This window comes from Mustela nivalis (genome assembly GCF_964662115.1).
Source record: "Mustela nivalis genome assembly, chromosome: 14".
In the NCBI taxonomy this organism is placed as follows: Eukaryota; Metazoa; Chordata; class Mammalia; order Carnivora; family Mustelidae; genus Mustela; species Mustela nivalis.
In genome coordinates this window covers 14,179,194-14,200,950 of record NC_139033.1, presented here as the reverse complement: position 1 = coordinate 14,200,950, position 21,757 = coordinate 14,179,194, and the positions used below count along the sequence as shown (strand labels likewise).

Sequence of the window (21,757 nt, the reverse complement as noted above, 5' to 3'; positions counted from 1 at the left end):
GTGCATAAATGGAGGCTCAGAGACTTGCCTGCGGTCCCACAGCAAGTAAACGGCCGTTACGAACCTCGAGTCCAGACGTGCCTAGATCTGCAACATCTTTGCCTCTGGGCATCCACTTCCCCCACCAGCAGGCTGTACCCCCGCGGCCCGCGCCCTCCCGAGAGGCCCCAGCCTGATAGGGTGTGACCAGCTCCAAGCGTGCAAGGAAGGAGCTGGTCAGAGGAAACATGGAAGGGCGACTGTCTCTTCCTGTGGTCAGAGGCGGCCCAAAGGAATGAGGAGGGAGAGTGGGAACACCTCGGGGGCTGCTTGGCTATGGGGCAGACAGGACTGGGGAGGGTATCCTGGGAGGCCGGCACAGCTAGGGTTAAGGTGCGTAGTGCCCGGAGACGGGAGAAGCCATCTTCCGGAAAGTACCCAATGCCAGGGGACTGGTTTGGCTTCCAGGCTCAGGGCGGGAGTCCCCCGTGGACCCAAGAGGGAGGCCAACCTGCTTCTACAGCATTCTTAAAACCAGGGGTTTCCCTTTCTTATGAAAATGATTAAAACATTGGTGAGCAAACTCGGAGCTCTATCTCCAGAGACACGGGGCCCCACTGTACCCCGGGTCCCCAAGCTGGTGTCAGCAGGGCGGGGCTCCTCCCAGGTAGCCAGCTTGTGCTCGGGTCTGTGACCCCCCCCCCCTTTCTGGCCCCTTCTGGCCAGAGAGCAAACAAGCCTCAGCCCAGACCTCTGAGCTTTGGGCCCCCCCAGGTGGAACCGGGCTTTGCTGCTGAATTTTCTGGCGTGGCATCAAATGGGCCCCAGAGGGTCCCAGACTGATGGAGGGGTTGGGGGGGGTTTCTCCCCGTGCGGGGGCCAACAGAGGGCCCCCCATCTGCTTCAGGGAGGGCTGACCTTTGAACTTTGTACCCCTTCTGCAGCCCGTCCTGGTGGTTCTGGGGGCCAGGACAGGGGCGGGCAGGGCAGTGACTGTGTGCTGATCCTAGAGTTAGCGAAGTCCTCTGTCCCCCGGCCCCTGGAGATGGGATGCGTGGCTCCCCTCCCACGGCTGTGAAGCAGGGGCTCAGGTGGTCTTGTAGTCGGTGCTCACAGCCCCTTCTCTCCAGGGCACCCCGCTCAAGTACGACACTGGCCCGTCGTCTGCCGGCTCCAAGAAGCACGACGTGCGCTCCATCATCGGCAGCCCCGGCCGCACGTTCCCGCCGGTGCACCCGCTGGACGTGATGGCCGACGCCCGGGCACTAGAGCGCGCCTGCTACGAGGAGAGCCTGAAGAGCCGGCCGGGGGCCGCCGGCAGCTCGGGGGGCTCCATCACCCGGGGCGCCCCGGTCATCGTGCCCGAGCTGGGCAAGCCGCGCCAGAGCCCCCTGACCTACGAGGAACACGGGGCGCCCTTCGCCAGCCACCTCCCACGCGGCTCGCCGGTGACCACGCGGGAGCCCACCCCACGCCTGCAGGAGGGTGCGTGGGGTGCAGCGGGGGGATGGGGTGGCTGGACTCCCCTGCTCAGGACACTACCTCCCCACCCACCCTCTGCTTAGGCTGGAAACCAGGGGCACCCGCGGGGCTACCACATGCCTTCCACCTGCCCAACCCAAATTATACTCAGAATTATCTTTGCCTCCCTGCCACCACGATTTCCCGCTTGGCCTCCCCGATGCCCCCTCCTGTCTACACCCCAAACTCAGCCAGAATCGCCTTTGAAAAGCTCACGTCAGACCATTCCGCTTTCCTGCTTAAATCTTTTCTAGTGACGTCTCGCCGTGGCGATGGGGGTCCTGTAGGACCCGGCCCTGCCCAAGCCCCATCTCACTGTTCCCATGTTCCTTTATCCACCCCAGACCCAGCAAGCCGGCTTCCTCCTGTCTGTTCCTTGACTTTGCTCAGGGCCTTTGCACCTGCTGTTCCCTTTGCCTGAAACGTCCCCCAACTTTTAGATCGTTTCCTAAATGATTTCTTTTTGTCCTTCAGGCCTCTGTGCAACGTCGCGTTTTTGGGAGGCTTTTAGGACCCTCCCCCACTATTCTGGTCACATTTTAAGTTTTCTCTGGAGCATTTATCACTCAGAAATTCTCATTCAAGGACTAGTTTATCACCTCTCTCCTCCATTAAGTAGCCCGCTCCATGCAGGATGGGTTTCCTGCTGTTTTGTTCACAGGGGTGGCTCTAGCTCTTAGAACAGTGCTTGGCCTCTGGTAGAGGTTCTATAAATATGTTTTGATTGCTTGAATGAATGAATGAAGGGAAAAAATGAGAGCATGAATGAGTGAATTCTTTTAAAGAACAAAAACACAGAAGCATATGAGTAAATGACAGAACACAGGAGCTGAGACCGAGGAACAGGTGAAAGGAGTCCTGGTCTCCGGATCCCAGACAGCCCACCCTCAATGGCCTCCCATTAACGCTGGCCTCGGCGGCCCCCATGCGGAGAGCTAGGACAGCCCTGGCACAGGGCTCCGATGCTTACCCCCCTTGGCCCGTCCCCACAGGCAGCCTCTCATCTAGCAAGACATCCCAGGACCGAAAGCTGACGTCGACGCCCCGTGAGATTGCCAAGTCCCCCCACAGCGCCGTGCCTGAGCACCACCCCCACCCCATCTCGCCCTACGAGCACCTGCTTCGGGGCGTGAGTGGTGTGGACCTGTACCGCGGCCACATCCCGCTGGCCTTCGATCCCGCCTCCATACCCCGTGGAATCCCTCTTGATGCAGGTGATTGTCCTGGGCCCATAGAATCCCACAGCAGGGCATGAGGGGCTTTGTTCCTGTCAGCCCAGGGACTCCTCAGGCATTAACTCAGCTCTGCTAGATGGGGGATACGGAGGCATCGAGGTGGAGAGACCCAGTAAGGCAGTCATGTGAACGGTTCAGGTTAGAACAGGTGTTCTCATAGGAGTCTGAGGGACGCATGGGATTAAATATTTTCCAGTGGTCGTCTTTCCCTGCAGGACTTATCAGTGCCTTTGAAATTATAAATATATCCCCAAAAAAGGCTGAAGTGTTGGATGCATCCTATAGGTATCTTAGTGACTTAACATTTTAGATGCCCTTGGTTTGGGGGAACTTCGATCTGAACTACATTATCAGTAAAAGGTACCCCATGTGTTTTGGGGAGCAAGACCTTTTCCATGTCCAGGCCCTCAATTCTGGGTTTGGGGGTTATTTTGGGAGAAGCCGTTGGGGTAGGCGCTGGGAGGCCATCTGACCTCGCCCCTCTCCTCACTGCAGCTGCTGCCTATTACCTGCCCCGACACCTGGCACCCAACCCCACCTACCCGCACCTGTACCCGCCGTACCTCATCCGCGGCTACCCCGACACGGCCGCGCTGGAGAACCGCCAGACAATCATCAACGATTACATCACCTCGCAGCAGATGCACCACAACGCGGCCACCGCCATGGCCCAGCGAGCAGACATGCTGCGGGGCCTGTCGCCCCGCGAGTCCTCACTGGCCCTCAACTATGCCGCCGGCCCTCGAGGTGGGTGCAGCTAGGCGGACCCTCCCCATCCACACTCGGCCCTAGTGCTCATCTGCCCGGGCCGCTCGGCGGCACACAGGACACAGGAGTATGGCCCGAGGCCATGTGGTGTGGCCCCTTTAGGGGTCTGGGTGGTGTGACCACCCCAAGCACACATAGACCTGGCAGGTGGTGGAGAGTGGTATGTGCATACCGGTCTATGTGAACTCCGCCTATGCGGTCCTTGGCACTATTTAAAAAAAAAAAATGATCGAAATAGGAGGCTGCTTGTATTTCTGGTCCCTTGACTTGCAAACAGCCTGTGGTTGCTTTGTAAGTACATTTAAGTCCTCTGGAAACTTCTGGAATGCTCCTCTGGAACAACCAAGTACCAGTTAGGGTCCATTTGGAAGAACCAGTCGTGCGAGGTGTTTCAGACGGGGGGGACTGAATGCGGGAACTGATCGTATGGGGTGAGAGTCCGGAAGGGCAAGAAGGACGTGCCAAGGGGACGCAGCGACATCAGCTGCGGGACACAGCGCTCTTGGGCTTTGGGAACCAAGGGGAGGTGGTGCTGCAGGAGCCTGGCATTCAGGCCCTTCCTGCCCCTCCTGCAACCCCCACCCCCGCCTTCTCTGCCAGGCATCATCGACCTGTCCCAAGTGCCACACCTCCCCGTGCTGGTGCCTCCAGCACCAGGCGCGCCCGCCCCCGCCATGGACCGCCTCGCCTACCTCCCCACAGCACCCCAGCACTTCAGCAGCCGGCTCAGCAGCTCCCCGCTCTCCCCAGGTAACGCCCTGCCCCCCACCCCGGCTTTGGGGCCCTGCTTTGGGGCCCTGGCAACGGAGGAAGGTAGCCGGGGGCCCTCTGTCCACCCCGGCGGACGAGTCCGGGCCCTCCCGGAACGCCAGACTGAATCACAGGACTTTGGGTTGCCAGGGGGTCCCACTCACTTGACGAAAGCCTCGGCCACCTCCTCGTCCGAGCGGGAGCGGGAGCGGGACCGCGAGCGGGAGCGTGAACGGGAGCGCGAGAAGTCTGTCCTCACGTCCGCCACCACGGTGGAGCACGCGCCCATCTGGAGACCCGGTAAGGCGTGCGACAGCCCCGCCCCGGCCTCGGGGGGGGGGGGTCCTCGCGGGCCGTCTGAGGCCCCCCCTGACGCCGCAGCTTGTCCCCACCAGGTACAGAGCAGAGCAGCGGCGGCAGCGGCAGCGGAGGCAGCAGCAGCAGCCGCCCGGCCTCCCACTCCCACTCCCACCAGCACTCGCCCATCTCGCCCCGGACCCAGGACGCCATCCAGCAGAGACCCAGTGTGCTGCACAACACGGGCATGAAGGGCATCGTCACGTCCGTGGAGCCCAGCACGCCCACGGTCCTGAGGTGGGCCAGGTTGGCACAAGGTGGGGGGGCGGCGGGGGGGCGCAGATGGATCGATGAATCGGGAGGTGAATGGTAGCGGGTGTCGGGCGGAAGCCGGCGGTTGCACGTGGGCTGGAGCGCCGGTGGGGGTGCGGAGGAGTAGATGCGTGGGTGGGCGGGGGGAGTGAATGGGCAGGTATATGGGAGATTGGGTTAGAAGGAGGGGGAGGTGGGGAGATCCGTGGATTCTTGAGTGGGTGCCTGTCGGGTGGTGGGTGGGTGGTGTGTGGACGGCGGCTGGGCTGGGCCAGCGGGTAGGAGGGTGGGTGAACATGACCGTGGGGGACTGGGTGGGTGTCTGTGTGGGTCAGGTGACCCCCTCCCTCGATGAGGGGGTGGATGGATAGCAGGTTGGGGGGGGTGGATGAGTAGGTGTTAGGTTGTTGGGTTCAAGCATAGAGTCCCTGGAGAGCAGAGGGACAGACAAGGGAGGACTGTGGGGAGAGACTCTTTCTGGTCCTCCCCGACTTCAGGAGGGCCCTGCAGGGAGGAGGTGGTGTCCATCTTCCCTGGACAAAACCTAAGGGATCTTTTAAGATGGGAGAGGGTCTACGTGTCCCCTGTGTGCCTCCCACAGTCCACTTTCACAAGGGGCCCAAGTCCCCTCCGGTGACATCCTCCCCCCAGTGCAGGGGCAGAGCTGCCTAATGCGGGGGAGGGCGCTCCCTGCGGGGGTCCTGTTCGGAGGCAGGTGCTGCTTCCTCCAAGGTGAAGTTTCCGTTCATACAAGTACCCTCCCCGCATTGGGCTGCTCTAAGGCCTGCCCACCACTCAACGACAATTCCCGGTAAGGAAGGTGACAACCTTGTTTCCCAAAAGCATCGGCTGTGCCTCCCCGACTCAGATACACAGCAGTTACACGAAGCAGAGGCACCTGGCCGCTTAGAGCACGGTTACTGCTGGTGCGTGAAGGCCAGCTGTCCCCCCACACCAGCGGGAAGCCGATTAGAAACCGTCAGGGGGCGGTCGGGCCTTTCCCACTGGCAGCGGGAGTGAGGGTCAGTGAAGGGCAGGCCACTTCCTCACGGAGACACTGGGCTAGACAGAAAGGCCCGAAGGGCTGGAGTCGGGCCAGCTCGCGTCCAAGCGCCCGTGTCTTCGTCTGCGAAGCAGGGATTATTGTATTACCCTGTGGGAATCGCAGTGTACGTTTGTGTGTTCCTTCTTCCTGGCCAACCTGTGCTGGGTGTGGGGGACACTGTGATGCCAGCCCTGCGAGCCCTTCTGGGGCTTATCTCAGGGCTTAGACCAGCCAGCAATCAGGGAAGGCTGTTTGGAGGAAGAGGCAGGTGACCCCCGAGAGCAGCCACGCTGGGGTGCAGTGCTGGCAGGCATCCCAGAGAGCCCCGTGTGGCCCCCGCGGCTGGTGTGGGAGAGCCGGGCCCTGCTGCTCTCTCCTCTAACCCCCCAGCTCCCGGTCCCCAGCATTCTCAGGACCCGTGCCCCCGGTGTTCACAGTCTCCATGTGGCTCCTTCGTCCCCTCGTGTCCTGAGCCGCCCGTGGCTCCCCTGCCAGCGCGTGAGCTTGCATCTTCCCTTCACCCCGACTCGGTTTCGAGTCACACCTGCTCTCTGACCTTGCATACGGTCTGCTCAGCTAGAACGTAAGGCGCTTCTGTCCGTTCGCTGCCATATTCCCCAGCGTCAGAGTGGTTTCTAGAACAGCGCCGGGCACCTAGCTGGCGTTCCATGAGAAGTCTTGGGCCAACAGTGAGTAAGTGAGCAGGTGACCGCGTGCCGTCGAAGGTCGTGGCGGCAGGACCTCGCAGCCCGGGCGGGGCAGACAGGCTTATCCCTGGGCTGCGCAGAGCCATTGGGGTGCCGAAGTGTGAGGAGAGTGACCCCACCTCGGCCTCCTGGGTCCCCTCCCCACCCCCTGCGGCCGCTCCCGCAGTCCCTCGACCGCCTTGACCGCCTTCTCTCCTCCCGCAGGTCCACCTCCACCTCCTCACCTGTCCGCCCGGCCGCCACATTGCCACCCACCACCCACTGTCCGCTGGGCGGCGCCCTGGACGGGGTCTACCCCACCCTCATGGAGCCCGTCCTGCTGCCCAAGGAGGCCCCGAGGGTCGCCCGGCCAGAGCGGCCCCGCGCAGACGCCGGCCACGCCTTCCTGGCCAAGCCCCCCGGCCGCGCGGGGCTGGAGCCTGCCTCCTCCCCCGGCAAGGGCTCCGAGCCGCGGCCCCTGGCGCCCCCCGGCTCCAGCCACACGGCCATCGCCCGCACCCCAGCAAAGAGCCTCGCACCCCACCACGCCAGCCCGGACCAGCCTGCGCCGCCCGCCTCGGCCGCGGACCTGCACCGGGAAAAGACTCAAAGTAAACCCTTTTCCATCCAGGAACTGGAGCTCCGTTCTCTGGGTAAGACCACCCTGACAGCGGCCACCTTCATAGACGCGATAATCATGCGTCAAATTGCTCACGATAAAGGGCCGCGAGAAGGAGGTTCGCTGGCCAACGACTCCCCTCGCGATGGTAAGACTTCCGGCCCCGCCGCCCACCCACCCCGTCTTGTGGCCTAAAGATATTTTCAGATCTCTGCTTTTGATTTTTCCCCTCATTTTTCGTTGGTTTTGGTATTTCGTTTTGAAACGCGTCTTCGTCGATTGCACGTCCTGATGATGGTTTTATTCCTCAAGCTGCCGCCCGCCCCCACCGCCTCTGACCCGGGGGCCTCTCCTCATTTGCACATTGTTTTATCATGATTTCTTTTTTTTTGGATTTTCGCTTTTTTTTTTTTTTTCCCTTTAATGAATGGATCTGTGATTTTGACTTCCACTGCGCCTCCCATCTCCCAACCTTTGCGCCTGTGTTTGGGGAGCAGGGAGCGGGGCTGCAGAGGGGCTCGGGCGGAGGCCTGCGGCCGCGTGGGTGAGTCTGCTGTGGAGGACGCCCGCTGAGGCGGACGGTCTGGGAGAAGACAGGGAGAGGCGGAAAGCGGCTGCGTCTCCGGGAGGAGCCGAGCCCTGCACCCTGCCTGGGTCGTGAGGGCGTCTTGGGGTGCCCCTTGCTGACCTGCTGCCCAGCGTCCCCTGCCTCCCATCTCTGGCCCCTGCTCTGGGCTCCCGTTTCCTGGGCTGGGGGCTCCTGGGACTGTGGCCCAGGCGGGGTCCCGGGACCCAAGTGTCCCTGCCTGCCACACCCCCCACTGATCTCACTCCTACATTCCCTTCCCTAGAGACTCCTCTCCCCGCCCCCCCCATGCCCCCCCTCTGGGTGGGTCTGTGTTTCTCGCCGTCCCTGGGTCTGTCTCCATCTCCCGGCCCGCCTGCCTGTGTGTCCAACTGCGTTTCTCCTCCACCTGTCACCCTCCCCACCGTTCCGTCTCCCTCCTGCCTCGCACCCCCACCTGCGGCCAGCCGGCAGCCCTGCTCTGGCTCGCTCCCTCTCCCCCTCTGCCCACAGCCCCCCTCCAGTCTTGGGGACCCCAGCCAGCATGGAAGGGTGGACCGGGAGGGAGGGGCGGCCCCAGCCCCAGGTCCTGGCGCTGGCCTGACCCAGGGCCTTGCCCACTGTAGGTTACCATGGCGGCAGCTACAGCCCCGACGGGGTGGAACCGGTCAGCCCCGTGAGCTCGCCCAGCCTGACCCACGACAAGGGGCTCCCCAAGCACCTCGAAGAGGTCGACAAGAGCCAGAGGGGGACCTGAGGCACAAGCACCCAGGTAGGGCCCCACGCCACCCTAGCACCCCCGTGCACCCCGTTTACCACAGCTCTGTGAGAGTGGGATTGCCATCGCCCCTTCCTGCAGGCAGGAAAACCAAGGCTCCCCCCAGCCTGACCTGCTCCCCTCTGCCCGCAGGCCCCAGCAAGCTCGGCGGCGAGGCTGCACACCTCCCGCATCTGCGGCCGCCGCCCGAGAGCCAGTCCTCGTCCAGCCCGCTGCTCCAGACCACCCCAGGGGTCAAAGGTCACCAGAGGGTCGTCACCCTGGCACAGCACATCAGTGTAACTACCCCTTCTCTGACCTCATCACCTTTGAACCTGGGCCGGGCCGAGGTCCTGGGGAAGGTGGCAGCCGGTGGGGGGGGGGGTCCTGGGGGGTAAACCGAGCCCTGGTGGCCTGGACCCGGGAGGTAGGGGGTGATGAGGGCAAGCCATGCCGGGGGTTCCGGGGTCTCGGACTCAGACACGGTGGCCGCCCCACATCCAGCTGGTGGGGCCTCAGGTGCGTGAGTCTGTGGTCCGCGTCTCATGTACACTGGCCGGTGGGATCTGACCCACCCAAGGGCTGCCACTGTGAGACCTCAGGCCACGACCACCAACCTGAGCCCACGGGGACGCTGTGGCTGCTGTGGGCAGATCTCAAAGCACCAAGAACCAAGCCCCGTTCTGTCCCCGAAGCTCAGCCTAGCCGTTGCCCACACAGAAGGTTCTGGTGGGATGGCGGCTGCCTGACCCTGTGCCTCTCTGCCGACCTTTGGCCTGCAGGAGGTCATCACGCAGGATTATACGCGGCACCACCCACAGCAGCTCAGCGCGCCGCTCCCCGCCCCCCTGTACTCCTTCCCTGGAGCCAGCTGCCCCGTCTTAGACCTCCGCCGCCCACCCAGTGACCTCTACCTCCCGCCCCCAGACCACGGCGCCCCGGCTCGTGGCTCGCCCCACAGTGAAGGGGGCAAGAGGTGAGTGTTGGGGGCTGTTCAGCTGCCGGGAGGCCTTGGTCGGACGGCTGCCGTGGTGGGCCTGAGCAAGCAGCGGGGCCGCCTGCCGCTGTGGCACAGATGAGAAACTGAGCTCAGGGGCACGGGGCGGTTTGCTCAAGCCACAGCGCGGGTGGGGGAGAGCTGACGGGCGCACTGCACTCTTTGGGTTCCAGACGCCAAGCTAAGCCCTTGCCATGAGTTAACCAGGATTCTCTGCTCAGCCCAGCGAGGGCAGGCCACGTCCCCGTGTCACCGAGGAAAGGACTGAGATATGGGGAAGCGAGTCCATTGAGCTCCAGGGGCACAGCCAGCAAGAGGCAGAGCTGGGACTGGGCAGAGCTGGGACTCGGCCAGAGCTGTGTGCTCAGCCTCTCTGCAGACACATGTGCACACTGACTTCTGGGGCCCCCCCAGGAGCTCTCAGGGGTTGGGGGAGGTCCCTGGCTCAAGGGGGGCGCTGCGTGAGTGAGGCCTGAGGGCAGGAAGACAGCGGGGGGGATAGTGAGGTCCCTGGCACACGGGAGCAGCGGGGGTCCGCTGCCACCCACAGGCCAAGTCCAGCGACAGTCCAGGGACGGAAGGTCGTACAAGAAGAAACTAGAGCAGAGGGCACACGTGGCCCACAAGGTGTGGCCGACCAAGCCTGGGAGAGCAGCTCTCGGGGGCCCTCCGCAGGGAGAGCAGCTGAGCTCTGCTGCAGAGCAGGGCAGGGTGGGGAGGGGTCGCGGAGAGAGTGACACATCCCTGCGTCGTTCCGGGGGAGAGAGCGCTGAGCTCTGACCACAGCGGGCCCCTCTCTCCGCTCAGGTCTCCTGAGCCAAGCAAGACGTCGACCCTGGGCAGCAGCGAGGATGCTATCGAGCCCGTGTCCCCGCCGGAAGGCATAGCTGAGCCTGGGCATCCCCGCAGCGCCATGTACCCGCTGCTGTACCGGGACGGGGAGCAGACAGAGCCCAGGTACCTCTGTGGCCTCCCACCCCGCCCCCGGACACTCCAGACACAAGCCCTTCGCCCCCACGTGGCCTCGGTCCCCACTGTGCTGTTGGGCGTTGGCACGGGTTTACTGTGCAGCCGAGATCCCTCGGGCCTGCTGAGCAGATGCCCCAGCTTGAGGGAGCTCCGTGGCAGCTTCGTATGCCTTGGACTGGGGTGTCTCGGCTCAGGCCGGGCCCCTGCACCAGCATCTGCGGAGGACCTGAGCAATAACCAGCTGAACGTGCTCGACCACTCGGGTCGATGGGGACAGAGAACAAGCCAGGTCCGCGAGCCTTGGGAAAAGATGTGGTCTGGGTGCGCACCCAGTTCTTGAAGCCCTTCAAGGGGCTGTGCTGCTGCCGGTAGAGCAGCATGACCCGGCAGAGCAGCTGGGGCTCTCCAGAGACAGCCTGAGCCCGTGGGTAGGTGAGCTACAGAGAAGGTTCAGGGGACGAGGAGACAGGAGACGGTGTCTGAGAGGTGAAGGCAGGAGGCATGGGGCAGAAGCTTCGTTCTGAATTTCCAAGGCCGTTAGGTGATGAGTGCCCCATCGTCAAAGGTGTGCAAGCTCATCCCTGAGCAGACTGACCTGGGGTATCTGATCTTCGCAGCAGGATGGGCTCCAAGTCTCCAGGCAACACCAGCCAGCCTCCGGCCTTCTTCAGCAAACTGACCGAGAGCAACTCTGCCATGGTCAAGTCCAAGAAACAGGAGATCAATAAGAAGCTGAACACGCACAACCGGAACGAGCCAGAGTACAGTAAGCAGCGCCCCTCCCCCAGGAAGCTGGCGCCCCTACGGGGCTGGGCGCCGACACCGGGCGAGAACCCACAGGGTATTTTATAAAGCCAGTGCACCCGCCGACACCTCTCCCCCTGGCCCTTCACCCCATGTTCGCTGAGCCCCTTGGGGGCTCCTCCTGCGCTTCTCAGTGTTGGGCACACGGGGGGCACACAGTGAGTGCTTGCAGGAGTGGTTCTCGTTCAGCCTCCACACTGGGTGCTGGGGACTGGGGTCCTGCCCACCCCAGGGCCCTTTGTGTCCCCAGCTCACGTTGATTTGTGATTTTTCATCGTATTTGTGATTTTTCCCTCATTTATGTGGCTACCGGATGTCAGTCCTAACTCTGCTTCCCACGCCCAGTGCGGTGGCCCGCACATAGCACGGGCAGCACAGATCCTAGCACAGAGGAGCCTGCCGCAGTCCCCGGCTGGGACTCGTTAGCCGCGGCGAGACTGGGGGTGTCACAGAGGCTTTTCGGAAGCTTCCCGGGGCTGGAGCCGCAACCTTACAGATAGTCCCCAGCCTGGCCTGGTTAGCTCCAGAGCCCTGCCAAGTGCAGTCCGTGGGCCCGGAGGTCGGGAGCCCCAGCAAGCTGGTTAGAAAAGCACACTCCCCAGGCCTGCCCCCGTCCTACGGAGTCTGTGTGCGCTGATGCACTTTGCTTAGACGGGGGGAGGGCAGGGGCATGTGACTTTCTGGGACCTGTGGGCCCCTAAGTCTTACCCTAAATCTTGTCACCCGCCCCTCCAGATATCGGCCAGCCCGGGACAGAGATCTTCAACATGCCTGCCATCACCGGAGCAGGTAACTGTCCAGCCCGGGCTCCAGGCCACCAGCCCCACCCCCACTCTCCTGGTCCCCCCCGCCCCTGGCTGCACGCTGGGGAGATTGGGCTGCTGTGTGGAATCTGAAAGGATACTCAGGGAGTGTGGCCTGGGAGGTCACCGGGACCTCAGCCCAGCCACAGTCCTGCGGACTGAGACCTTTCTTAGTTCAAGTGTGTTTTTCCCTCTGGACTCCACAAACCCAGCAGCGGGGACATAGACTCGCCCAGAAGGCTGGGGAGGCTTTGCAAGGGGTCTGCGTTGGAATCACATGCCAGGGCCTCCCGGTGTGCTTGGTACAGAATCAGGGGCACACACAACTGTCTGGAAACACCAGCTCCCCGCCGGGGCTTCCGGTGGAGGTCTGAGTGTGGGCGGGGAGCGTGGGCGCGGGCTTTGTACGCGGGTTTCTCTCGGGGTCCACGTGAGCGCTTTTACAGAGAGGACATCTGATTTATTCAAAAATTCAAAGCAGCTGAGGGAACGCCAGAGCTGGAATAGGGACATGGGTGAAAACCCACAGGCCTGCCGTGACGTTTGGGATGTGGGAGACCCTCGGGGCTGGGTCCCCAGCCGCCAGTAGGGGCCACAGTGTGTGTTTCTCTTGCTCCTTGGAAGGCTTCAGGGCCTGGCCTCCTGTGTGAAGAGACTGAGCGCAGAGCAGAGCCGGGGCTGGGGTCCCCGTGGGCAGCCCTGCGTGGGAGGGGTGGGGGGGTGCTGGGTCATTTGCAGGGCTGTGTCCTTTGTGCCCTGGGCCTTTGGGGGGGGTCCAAGGCCAGAGGAGCAGAGGGCAGCCGGGCTAGCCTTCCCAGGGGCCATCGGGACCTCAAGACCTGGGAAAAGCGGTGAGCAAAAGACAACCACTGGATTTTATCAAAGGGTCATCAGAGCCTCCGAGTGGGGGTCTCGACCGGGGCTCGCCCGCCTGTCTACCCAGACCTCAGCAGAGAGGAAACAGTTTGGTCGAACCAATGACATGGTTAGAAATGAAAGTTTCTGGCACGTTGCCATTCGTGATACAGGCCATGGACACACAGGTGCATCTGTCTGTAGAAGTTCGTGCAGCGCTGCCGTGAAGATCTGTGCTAGATCCCGTTCCGCTTCCCTGTAAGCAGTCGGCACACACGCGCTGGCGTCCCCAGGTCCTGGTCTCTGCGCTCAGCCCCCGTCCGACTCTGCCTTTGTAACTGGAGGCGGTCAAGCTTCCTTCCCGCCTGGCCCGGTCCAGTCGCGCCCCCGTGACCTCGGGTGGAAGGCTCAGAAACATCTGGGATTGCTAGATGCTGGTCTACCAAGAAACCGCCACGGCCTGTCCCCGTCACGTCATAGTTTCCACTCCGCACTGTTTTCTTTGTGTGGAGGAGCACAAGTGCTTTTTTTTTTTTTTCCCCGCCAGTGCTCACCCCTGCTGGAAATACTACTTCTTCTTGAGAGACATGGCTTTCTTTTTTTCCTCTTTTTATTTATTTTGTTTGAAGTGCCGGTGAAAAGTGGCCAAGACACACCTCCAAAGGTGGCGAGAGTGTGTCCCTGGCTGTGACCAAGTTTGAAGCTACAAGGAAGAAAAGAAAAACAACGCTGGGAGCACACGGTTGCCCAGAATGTGCCAGAAATGTGGTTTCCAACCACGGAGAAGCCGCCCGCCCGTGGAGTTCACGGACGAACCAGGGCAGGGACAGGGAGCCCCGCCCGCCAGCCCCCCCGCTATTCCTGCACCCCTGGGGCGCAGTTCTGAAAATCCGTGCACACGTTGCCTGAGGACGGCAGGCAGAGGGGGCTTGAGCTTTGTGGGCCAAGTCTGGTTTAGCAAAAATGTAGAGAAGAGACGCGTCCCCGGGTCTGCCAGAGTTCGCAGAAGGATCCCCAAGAAAACGAAAAAGGGACAGAAACCCTTGGGGGATGAAAAGGGGTGAATTCACGTGGCTGTGATGTAGCGGGGGTCTGCAGGCGTCTGCCGGGGACCAGTCTGTGAATTTGGCTGCTCGGCGAAGAGGTGGCCGGGCTGGGGGCGGTCACGCGAGTGTCTCTAGCTCTGCCCTGTCCCCCCGCACGCACCGTAACTGCATGGCTATGACCCCCACCTCACCGTCCCGTCTCTGCACCTCTCTCTCCTCGCGGCTCCCGGGCGGGGGAGAGGCTGGGGCAGGAGAGTTAGGCCCAGAGTGGGGAGTGGGGGGGCACGGGGGGCTGCGGGGGCTGAGGGCCCTAGACCTCATGGGGGTCCCGTTCCCTCCCAGAGTCTCTTCCTCAGCCCCCACCAGCCCCGGGGACCCATGCCCAGGACGGAGCTCTGGCTTGAACCTGGTTTCCCAGCTGTGTCTCCCCAAACAGGGCGTCCCCTCCTCTGACTTCCGCCCCCGACACACACACACACACACACACACACACACACACTCTCTCTCTCTCTCTCTTTCTTTTTCCCGACTCCCTCTTCAAGGCCATTTGGAATTTTTAGAGAGGAGTAGCCCCAGCTGGGATTGCGGGGCCGGGGGCCGGGGCTGGGGCGTTGCGGGGGAGGCTTCTGAGTTCCCCGCGGGCAGAGCCGGAGAGACATGGAGAGTGGTCGTCTCGCCCCCCAGCCCCCCACACCCCAGGGCCTGAGTCCGAGGGGGCCCCCGCCCCGCCCCGTCAGCAAGCCGCAGGAGAGTAAGGGGGAGGACAGGGAAATGAAGAAACATGTTGCTTTGCCGAAATGTGCTCACTGTGTATTCTCTCTTCTCCTCCCCTCCCCCGGCTTCTCTCTCCCTCCCCCTGTTGTCCCCCCGGCCCCTCCTGGCCCCTGTGTGTGTGTCTCTCTCCCAGGCCTCATGACCTGCAGAAGCCAGGCGGTGCAGGAGCATACCAGCACCAACATGGGGCTGGAGGCCATTATTAGAAAGGCGCTCATGGGTAAATATGATCAGTGGGAGGAGCCCCCGCTCAGCGCCAATGCTTTTAACCCTCTGACTGCCAGTGCCAGCCTGCCCGCCACTATACCCATAACCGCTGCTGACGGACGGAGCGAACACGCACTCACCTCGCCAGGTCTGCAGGCCTCCCCCGCCTCGGTCCTCCAGCCCCGCCCGCCCCGTCTGTCCCCACCCCAGTGTCCTTAATCTTGTGCCTCCGCGTTCCTCTGACCGACCCCCTCCAGCTTTGGAGCTTGTGACTTTATTTTTGTGCGTGTTTGGCGTGGGTCTGGAGTCGGCTCTCCCCATCGGGGCGGGCGCGGCCCCGGCCCTCCCCTTGCCCACTAGGTACAAAGGAGCTGCTGCTTTTCTAAAAACACTCACTGCCTTCCTCCCCTGCTGGACACAGGTCCCCCGGGAGGCCCTGGTCTGGGCCGGCTGCATGTCTCCTTGGAGGAGATCAGGCTAGCGTGAGGACCCACCTCTGTGTGGATCAGGGGGTCCCTTCCCGGCAGCCAGGCCTGTGGGGCCCACATCTGCGGGGGCCGTCGTGTGGGACCTTGGCTGGCCTGGGACCTGATGGGGAGGACACCGTGTCTGTGTGTGAGCCTCAAAGTCCGAGGAGTCAGGGAAAGCAGAGGGGCCAGCCCCCTCTCTGCCGCAGTTCCCCGGTCCGTGCTCTGCATGTCTGAGCACGGAGACCTCGGGCCCATTTGTCTGACCTAGACAGTCTGGTCCCAGGAAGTTTCTGGACTTAGTGGGAGCCTAGGCCTGGCCTCGCGGGTCCTGGCTTCTCTGCAGAGGGCTCAGGCTTCCCAGCCGGATCATAGTCCTGGGACAATGGTCAGGGTCAAGCCAGAGCCCCAAGGCTTCATGCTCAGGGTCTCGGCCCATGGGTGGGTAGGCGGGCCTCAGGGCAGCCTGAGGGGTCTTTGAAAGTAGCTCAGGCCACTCCCCTCGTAGAAACCCACGTCCAGAATCAGGCCCAGGGCTGGACCTGTCCATCTGGTCGACCTCCTCGGCATCCCGGCAGGGCTGAGCTGCTGTCATGGCCCTCGGCGGGGGCCCAGGAGGCAGGCAGCCCGGGCCGCACCCACCCCGCTCTCACCGTGCGCGTGCTGTCTTCACCGTCCAACGGGGCCCTTTCCCTGCAGGTGGTGGCGGGAAGGCCAAAGTCTCTGGCAGACCCAGCAGCCGAAAAGCCAAGTCCCCGGCCCCGGGCCTGGCGTCTGGGGACCGGCCACCCTCGGTCTCCTCAGTGCACTCGGAGGGGGACTGTAACCGCCGGACGCCGCTCACCAACCGCGTGTGGGAGGACCGGCCTTCGTCTGCAGGTGGGTGTCGGGGGGGCGGGGGTGTCTTGCTGGCTATCAGCCTGCCAGGTGCACTGGGGCTCGGGGGCCGGGGCAGGGGGTGGGGGCTGCCTGAGCACCTACTGTGTGCCGGGTGTGTGGTCTGGCCTCGTCTGAGAGAACTGATGTAGGTTCAGGAGAGCCCTGGGCGGAGAGGCAAGGAGACCCCCTACGGGTCTAGGCCCCAGGTGGCCAGAGCACGGTATCCGTGAGCAGAGACGAGCAAGGGTATTTTGCTGTTTTTTAAAAAAATTTTATTTATTTACTTGAGTGAGAGAGAAAGAGCAAGAGAGGGGAGAGGGTCAGAGAGAGAAGCAGACTCCCTGCTGAGCAGGGGGCCCGATGCGGGACTCGATCCCGGGACTCCAGGATCATGACCTGGGTTGAAACCAACTGAGCCACCAGGAGCCTGGGGCAGTCTTGAGGAACTCACAGGAGTTAGGAGGAATTGGGACGGTGCCAGGCTGGGGGTAGGGGAAGACACAAGGCTCAGGCTCAGTCCCCAGGGTGGTAGACAGCTGGGCCCGGAGGCCTCTGACCGTCTCTCCTGGTCTCTCCGGCAGGTTCCACACCATTTCCCTACAACCCCCTGATCATGCGGCTGCAGGCGGGTGCCATGGCCTCCCCGCCCCCACCGGGCCTCCCCGCGGGCAGCGGGCCCCTCGCCGGGCCCCACCATGCCTGGGACGAGGAGCCCAAGCCGCTGCTCTGCTCGCAGTACGAGACGCTCTCCGACAGCGAGTGACTGTCAGAACGGGGTGGGGGGCGGCGCCAGGGCCCAGCAAGTGGCCAGAGCGGCCGGGCAAGGAGCGGGGCGGCCACCGACTCCCCCCACCGAGGAAGGAGCCCCCGAGTCTGCCTGCGCGCCCATCCGTCCGTCCGTCCAGAGCCGGCATCCTCGCCTGTCTAAAGCCTTAACTACGACTCCCGCCCCGGGCTGGTCCTGTGCAGTGACCTTACTCAGGGGATGTTTACCTGGTGCTCGGGTGGGGAGGGGCCGGGGAGGGGGCGCGGCGGTGTGTGGCGGCCACACGCACGCAGCCGGGGCGGCCAGGGACCCAAAGCAGGATGGCCACGCACCTCCCACGCCACTGCCTCCCCCCTTAACACATTTGGAACCAAAGTCGAAACTGAGCTAGCAGCTCCCCGCACCCTCCCTCCGTCCCCATTCCGCTTCTCGCTCTGGACAGACGGACGCGGGCCCTGTCCAGCCCCCAGCGCTCTCGTCTTGGTCTCCACGGACTGCCCCAGTCAACAAGACTGCTGGAAACCCAGCTGGGCCGGATGGGCGGGCGAAAGGGCCGGGTGCGGTCTGGGGCGAGCAGACGCTCCGAGGAACTGGACTGTTTGTCTCACACGGCGCTGCCGCAGCGGTGGGAAGGAAAGGCAGGTGTAAATGATGTATTGGTTTACAGGGTATATTTTTGATACCTTCAATGAATTAATTCAGATGTTTTACGCAAGGAAGGACTTTACCCAGTGTTATTGCTGCTGTGCTTTCGATCTCTGCTTACCGTTCAAAAGGTGTGTGCAGGCCGCCAGGCAGTGACCCCATCATCCGCAGGACTGAGGGGGGCGGGGCTGTGGCTCGCGAGCACCCCCTCCCTCCCTCCCTTCCTTGGGCAGAATGAATTTGATGGGTACTCTGTGACCGCCATCTGCGCACGGCGGGGGCATTCTGTCATTTACACACGTTGTTCTCATTAAAAAGCGAATTATACTCAAGTTACCAAGGCTGCTTTTCTCCCTCAGCCTGGGCAGCCCGGAGGGCAGGCGACTGGGGCCTCGGGGGACAGCGGGAGTGCAACCCGGAGGGGCAAGGGAATATCCCCCCCGAAACGCCCCAGACGTGTCCCCCTGCAGGCGAGGACTTCCGGCCGCAGTAAGAAGGTCTCCATGAGGGACCATGAGGGACAGTCACACCCACGGCGGGAGTATCCGATGTTCGTGCCCGTGAGCGGACGGTATAGAGTGGCACACCTGGTTCGGGCTTCTGACATGCACATCTGGAGGGGGACAGGTGTTGCGTATTCAAGCCCCTGGGGAGGGTTTCCCGCCTTCACACCCACGGAGAGAGCATCACGGTCCTGTGCAAGACAGTCACCGCCAACTCATAATCGTTGAGCACTTTTCCTTCCACTCCTGCCAACGTTGTGTTCAGAAAGAGACCCTTTGCCGCTCTGCTCGCTTTGAATCGAGGCAGAAGAGAGAACAAGCCGCACCTGCCTGGGTCTTGGAACAGCCGTCCCGGTGCAGCTTCCCGCAGTCTTGGCGGAAAGGCGCCCCGCGCTTCGCCATTCGCGTTCCTTACAAGCAGAACCTGGGTGTCAGAGAGGCCGAGGTCCTTGGCCACAGACAGAAGCTGTTCTTGGGTTGGCTCTGGGCGCCGACAGCCTCACTGCGACCCCTCACCGATGGCCACTTCATCTCTCACCACGACCTGTGCCGTGTCCTCCAGACTCTCGCACGGTCCTGGGTCACGGGTGTGAATGTCAGCCCGCACTGCCCGGCTGGGTGCCTGACTCTAGGGGATGGTCAGGAGTCCCTCCGCCCACCGTCCTGTCTGCAGGCCCGGCACGTGTGTGGGTGTGTGCTGCGGGCCCTCAGGGGTGCCTGGGGACAGCTTCCCTGTCAGGGTTCCTGCCCCCTGCTCTGGCCTGGCCTCAGGGCCCCCTGCAGCCAAGAGCCAAATAGCCAGCTGTCGGTCGCTGGCCTGAATGTGGACTTCCGTGCCCACCCGCTCCTGAAGCAGAAGTCCGAGAACCTCCAGCCCAGCAGAGCCAGGGTTGCCCCTCCTTGTGGCGGAGGGGCCATGAACTTGGGTCCCTCTCAGGCCCCATCTGCAGAGAGCCTGCCCGGTGTGCGGAAGGCCTGTTGGAAGGCCTCCAACTGCCATGCCCAGTCCGGGGTCTGCTCTTGGGGGCGGCCCTGGCTCTCTGGGACCTTGGACCCCTTGGGAGCTCTGAGTTCGGGAGGTGGGCTCTCTGCCCCTCGTGGGGGTCTAGATCTAAAGGGAAGCTCACAAGATCTGGAGGTAACCTAAGCCTGGCGGTCATGGTTCTGGAATCCACCCTGTCCCTCAGCCTCTCGGCCTGGGGTGCTGGCGCCTTGGCCCACCGAGGGACAGACGCCTCCAAATACCCAGAGAGGGGCCTTGCGTGGCCCAGGCAGCCGGCTCACAGGCCGATGCATCAGGCCAGGCCCCTGGGCTGAAGTACTGGGGCCGGCAGGCAGGTGGCAGTGTCGGGCCAGCAAAGGGCACTGTCCTGGCTGTGGCCTCCCTCCACCAGGGGTGTAGGCCAGCCCCCCATCTGGACTCCAGGATGGGGAGGCTCTTTTGGTCACACCAGCCACCAGGGTTGGGCCACACATGCTGGTGCCACCCAGGATCCGTGGCACCTCCCTCAGCCACAGTTAGACCAGACTGATCTGAAGTGGGGCCCAAGTTTCAGCCCACGTGGTCCTTTCCACCAGGCCCCCGTCTCCGTGGCCTCAGGGCTGACACCATCTAGCACCTCTGTCTGTCTTCCTCTGCGGGCCAGTGGCCCTGACCCAGCACGGGGGTGTTTGCAGTTGTAGGGAGAGCTCACGTCCACCCTATGTTCCAGCCTCGACCAACCAGTCCACAACTCCCAAAGAGTTCATTCCATCCCTGTCCTATTTGCTCTTCTCACGTCTCCATCTTTGAAACCGAGGTCTATGCTGTTCCCCAGATGTTTATCTCCCTGGAAAACTCCTACACATACATCAAAACCCAGCTGGGATAGTGCCTCTTCTAAGAACTTCTACCTCACCATCTCTCTCCTCTGAGTCTCTGATAACACACTGCAAGCTACCCACGTCCCGGATCAGACAGACCCCCTCAAGTCTTCCACTGCTGCCCTGTCGCTGACTGAGCTCTCCTTGTGATGGTGTTGGGCTGAACGGACTCTGTGAAGAGCAGATCCAACAGAAAACCAGCATGTGGTCTCTAAAGTGAAGGGCATGTGATCTGTTAAGTGAAGGGCGGTTGTTGGCAAAGGTCCACGTGTCTTAGGACATTGGGAAGTTGGCTAACTCCACATTCCCGGGCCCCGCTTAGAGAATATGAATATGAATCTGTAGGTCTAGGATTTGGCTTGAGAATCTGAGAATCAGCCCTAGTATTTCTGATGGAGTGGTCTGCAGCCCTTAGGATGGTGGCGGTTGGGGCGGGGGGTGATGCCCAAGGTTAGAGCTTGATCCTCATTGAGAACCTAGTTCCTCCATCTAGCCAGGAGGCCTCCAGTCGGGGCACACATGGTAGAAGGAGACCCGGCCTGGAGAGCTGCCACCCACAGGGAGGGCAGGGACAGACTTCTCCCCAAGGCACCGGGCTTGGCTCAGGACAAGCCTTCCTGGGGCTGGGGGACGCAGACCCTGTGATAACTGGACTGGAGCAGTCAGAGTGGCTTCCTGGAGGTGGTAGCTCTTGGGGGGGCGAGGGGAGGATGGGCTGCATGGAGGGAGCCTGTATGGGAGGGGAGACCCAGCCGGGGACGTTTGGGAGGCCAGGGTGGCCGCATGTAAGTCAGTGTGGGGACCCAGCGTTCTCTGAGAAGGAATGAGCCCAACAAGGTAATTTGCTGGTTTTCTGACATTGGGCAATGTTAGTTTGCAAGCGTGTTAGACGGATATAGAGAGAGAAGCCACTGAGACCGGTGCGGGGAGGGCTTCCTGGCCATCCTGTCCTTGAGAAGGCGAAGGAAGCCCATCACGCGGGTGGGTCCTCCAGGGAGCCCGGGGGTCCGGCGGCCGTGGGACAGACCAGCGGCCGGGTCCTGCTTCCTCATCAGCCTTTCTCCCCAGCAGCCGCCCGGAGTCCCCGTGAGGATGCACGGACCAGGCTTCCCGAAGATGGAGCAAGTGCTCCGAGCCCTTGCTGGCTGCTCTCATCCCTCCTACGCTGGGGAGCCGAGGATGGGACGGCGTGGAGTGCAGAGGACGGGGACACCTGGCTGGAGTTGGGTGGGCTGGTGGGGGTGGGGTGCTGACTTTGATTCGAGGCTGTGAACCTGGAGACAGCAGGAGTGACCACAGCAGGGGGTCAGCAGGGGGGTTTGGGGCTGCGTGAAGTGTTTCTGCCCGGGGTGGGGGCAGCCCTGCCCCCAGGACGGCTCCCGGTCGGGCTCAGCTGTAGCCTGGGACACAAAAGCGTGTGCCCATCTGGCAGATGCTTAGAGACTGGGCCTGGACACCTGCCCCTTTGGGGGCTTCCTAGTGCGGCTGCATCCTGGGTACCTAGAGGCCAGGGTGAGGTAGAAGGGCCTTGGCAGCTGCGCTCCGGTCTCTCCATCTTGGGGTGAAAATCCCAAGAATCTAGATGAAACTGGCATCTCTTCTGCCTGGCCTCCAGGTCTTCTGGTTCCCAGGAAAACCAGGGTGC

General features: G+C 62.7%; 1 protein-coding gene across 1 annotated transcript in view; it reads left to right on the top strand.

The window, feature by feature from the left end:
• The window catches only part of NCOR2 (nuclear receptor corepressor 2), a 207,269-nt gene extending 189,191 nt beyond the window's left edge, over positions 1-18,078 (top strand). Inside the window, 17 exon segments of the mRNA XM_082698599.1 lie at positions 1,110-1,464; positions 2,493-2,714; positions 3,231-3,482; positions 4,104-4,253; positions 4,404-4,553; positions 4,649-4,847; positions 6,819-7,246; positions 8,404-8,517; positions 8,520-8,549; positions 8,688-8,833; positions 9,317-9,510; positions 10,339-10,488; positions 11,121-11,266; positions 12,040-12,093; positions 14,916-15,137; positions 16,156-16,335; positions 16,917-18,078. Coding sequence (XP_082554725.1) covers positions 1,110-1,464; positions 2,493-2,714; positions 3,231-3,482; positions 4,104-4,253; positions 4,404-4,553; positions 4,649-4,847; positions 6,819-7,246; positions 8,404-8,517; positions 8,520-8,549; positions 8,688-8,833; positions 9,317-9,510; positions 10,339-10,488; positions 11,121-11,266; positions 12,040-12,093; positions 14,916-15,137; positions 16,156-16,335; positions 16,917-17,098 — 3,174 coding nt within the window. The 3' untranslated portion in view covers positions 17,099-18,078.
• The last annotated feature ends 3,679 nt before the right edge of the window (positions 18,079-21,757 follow it).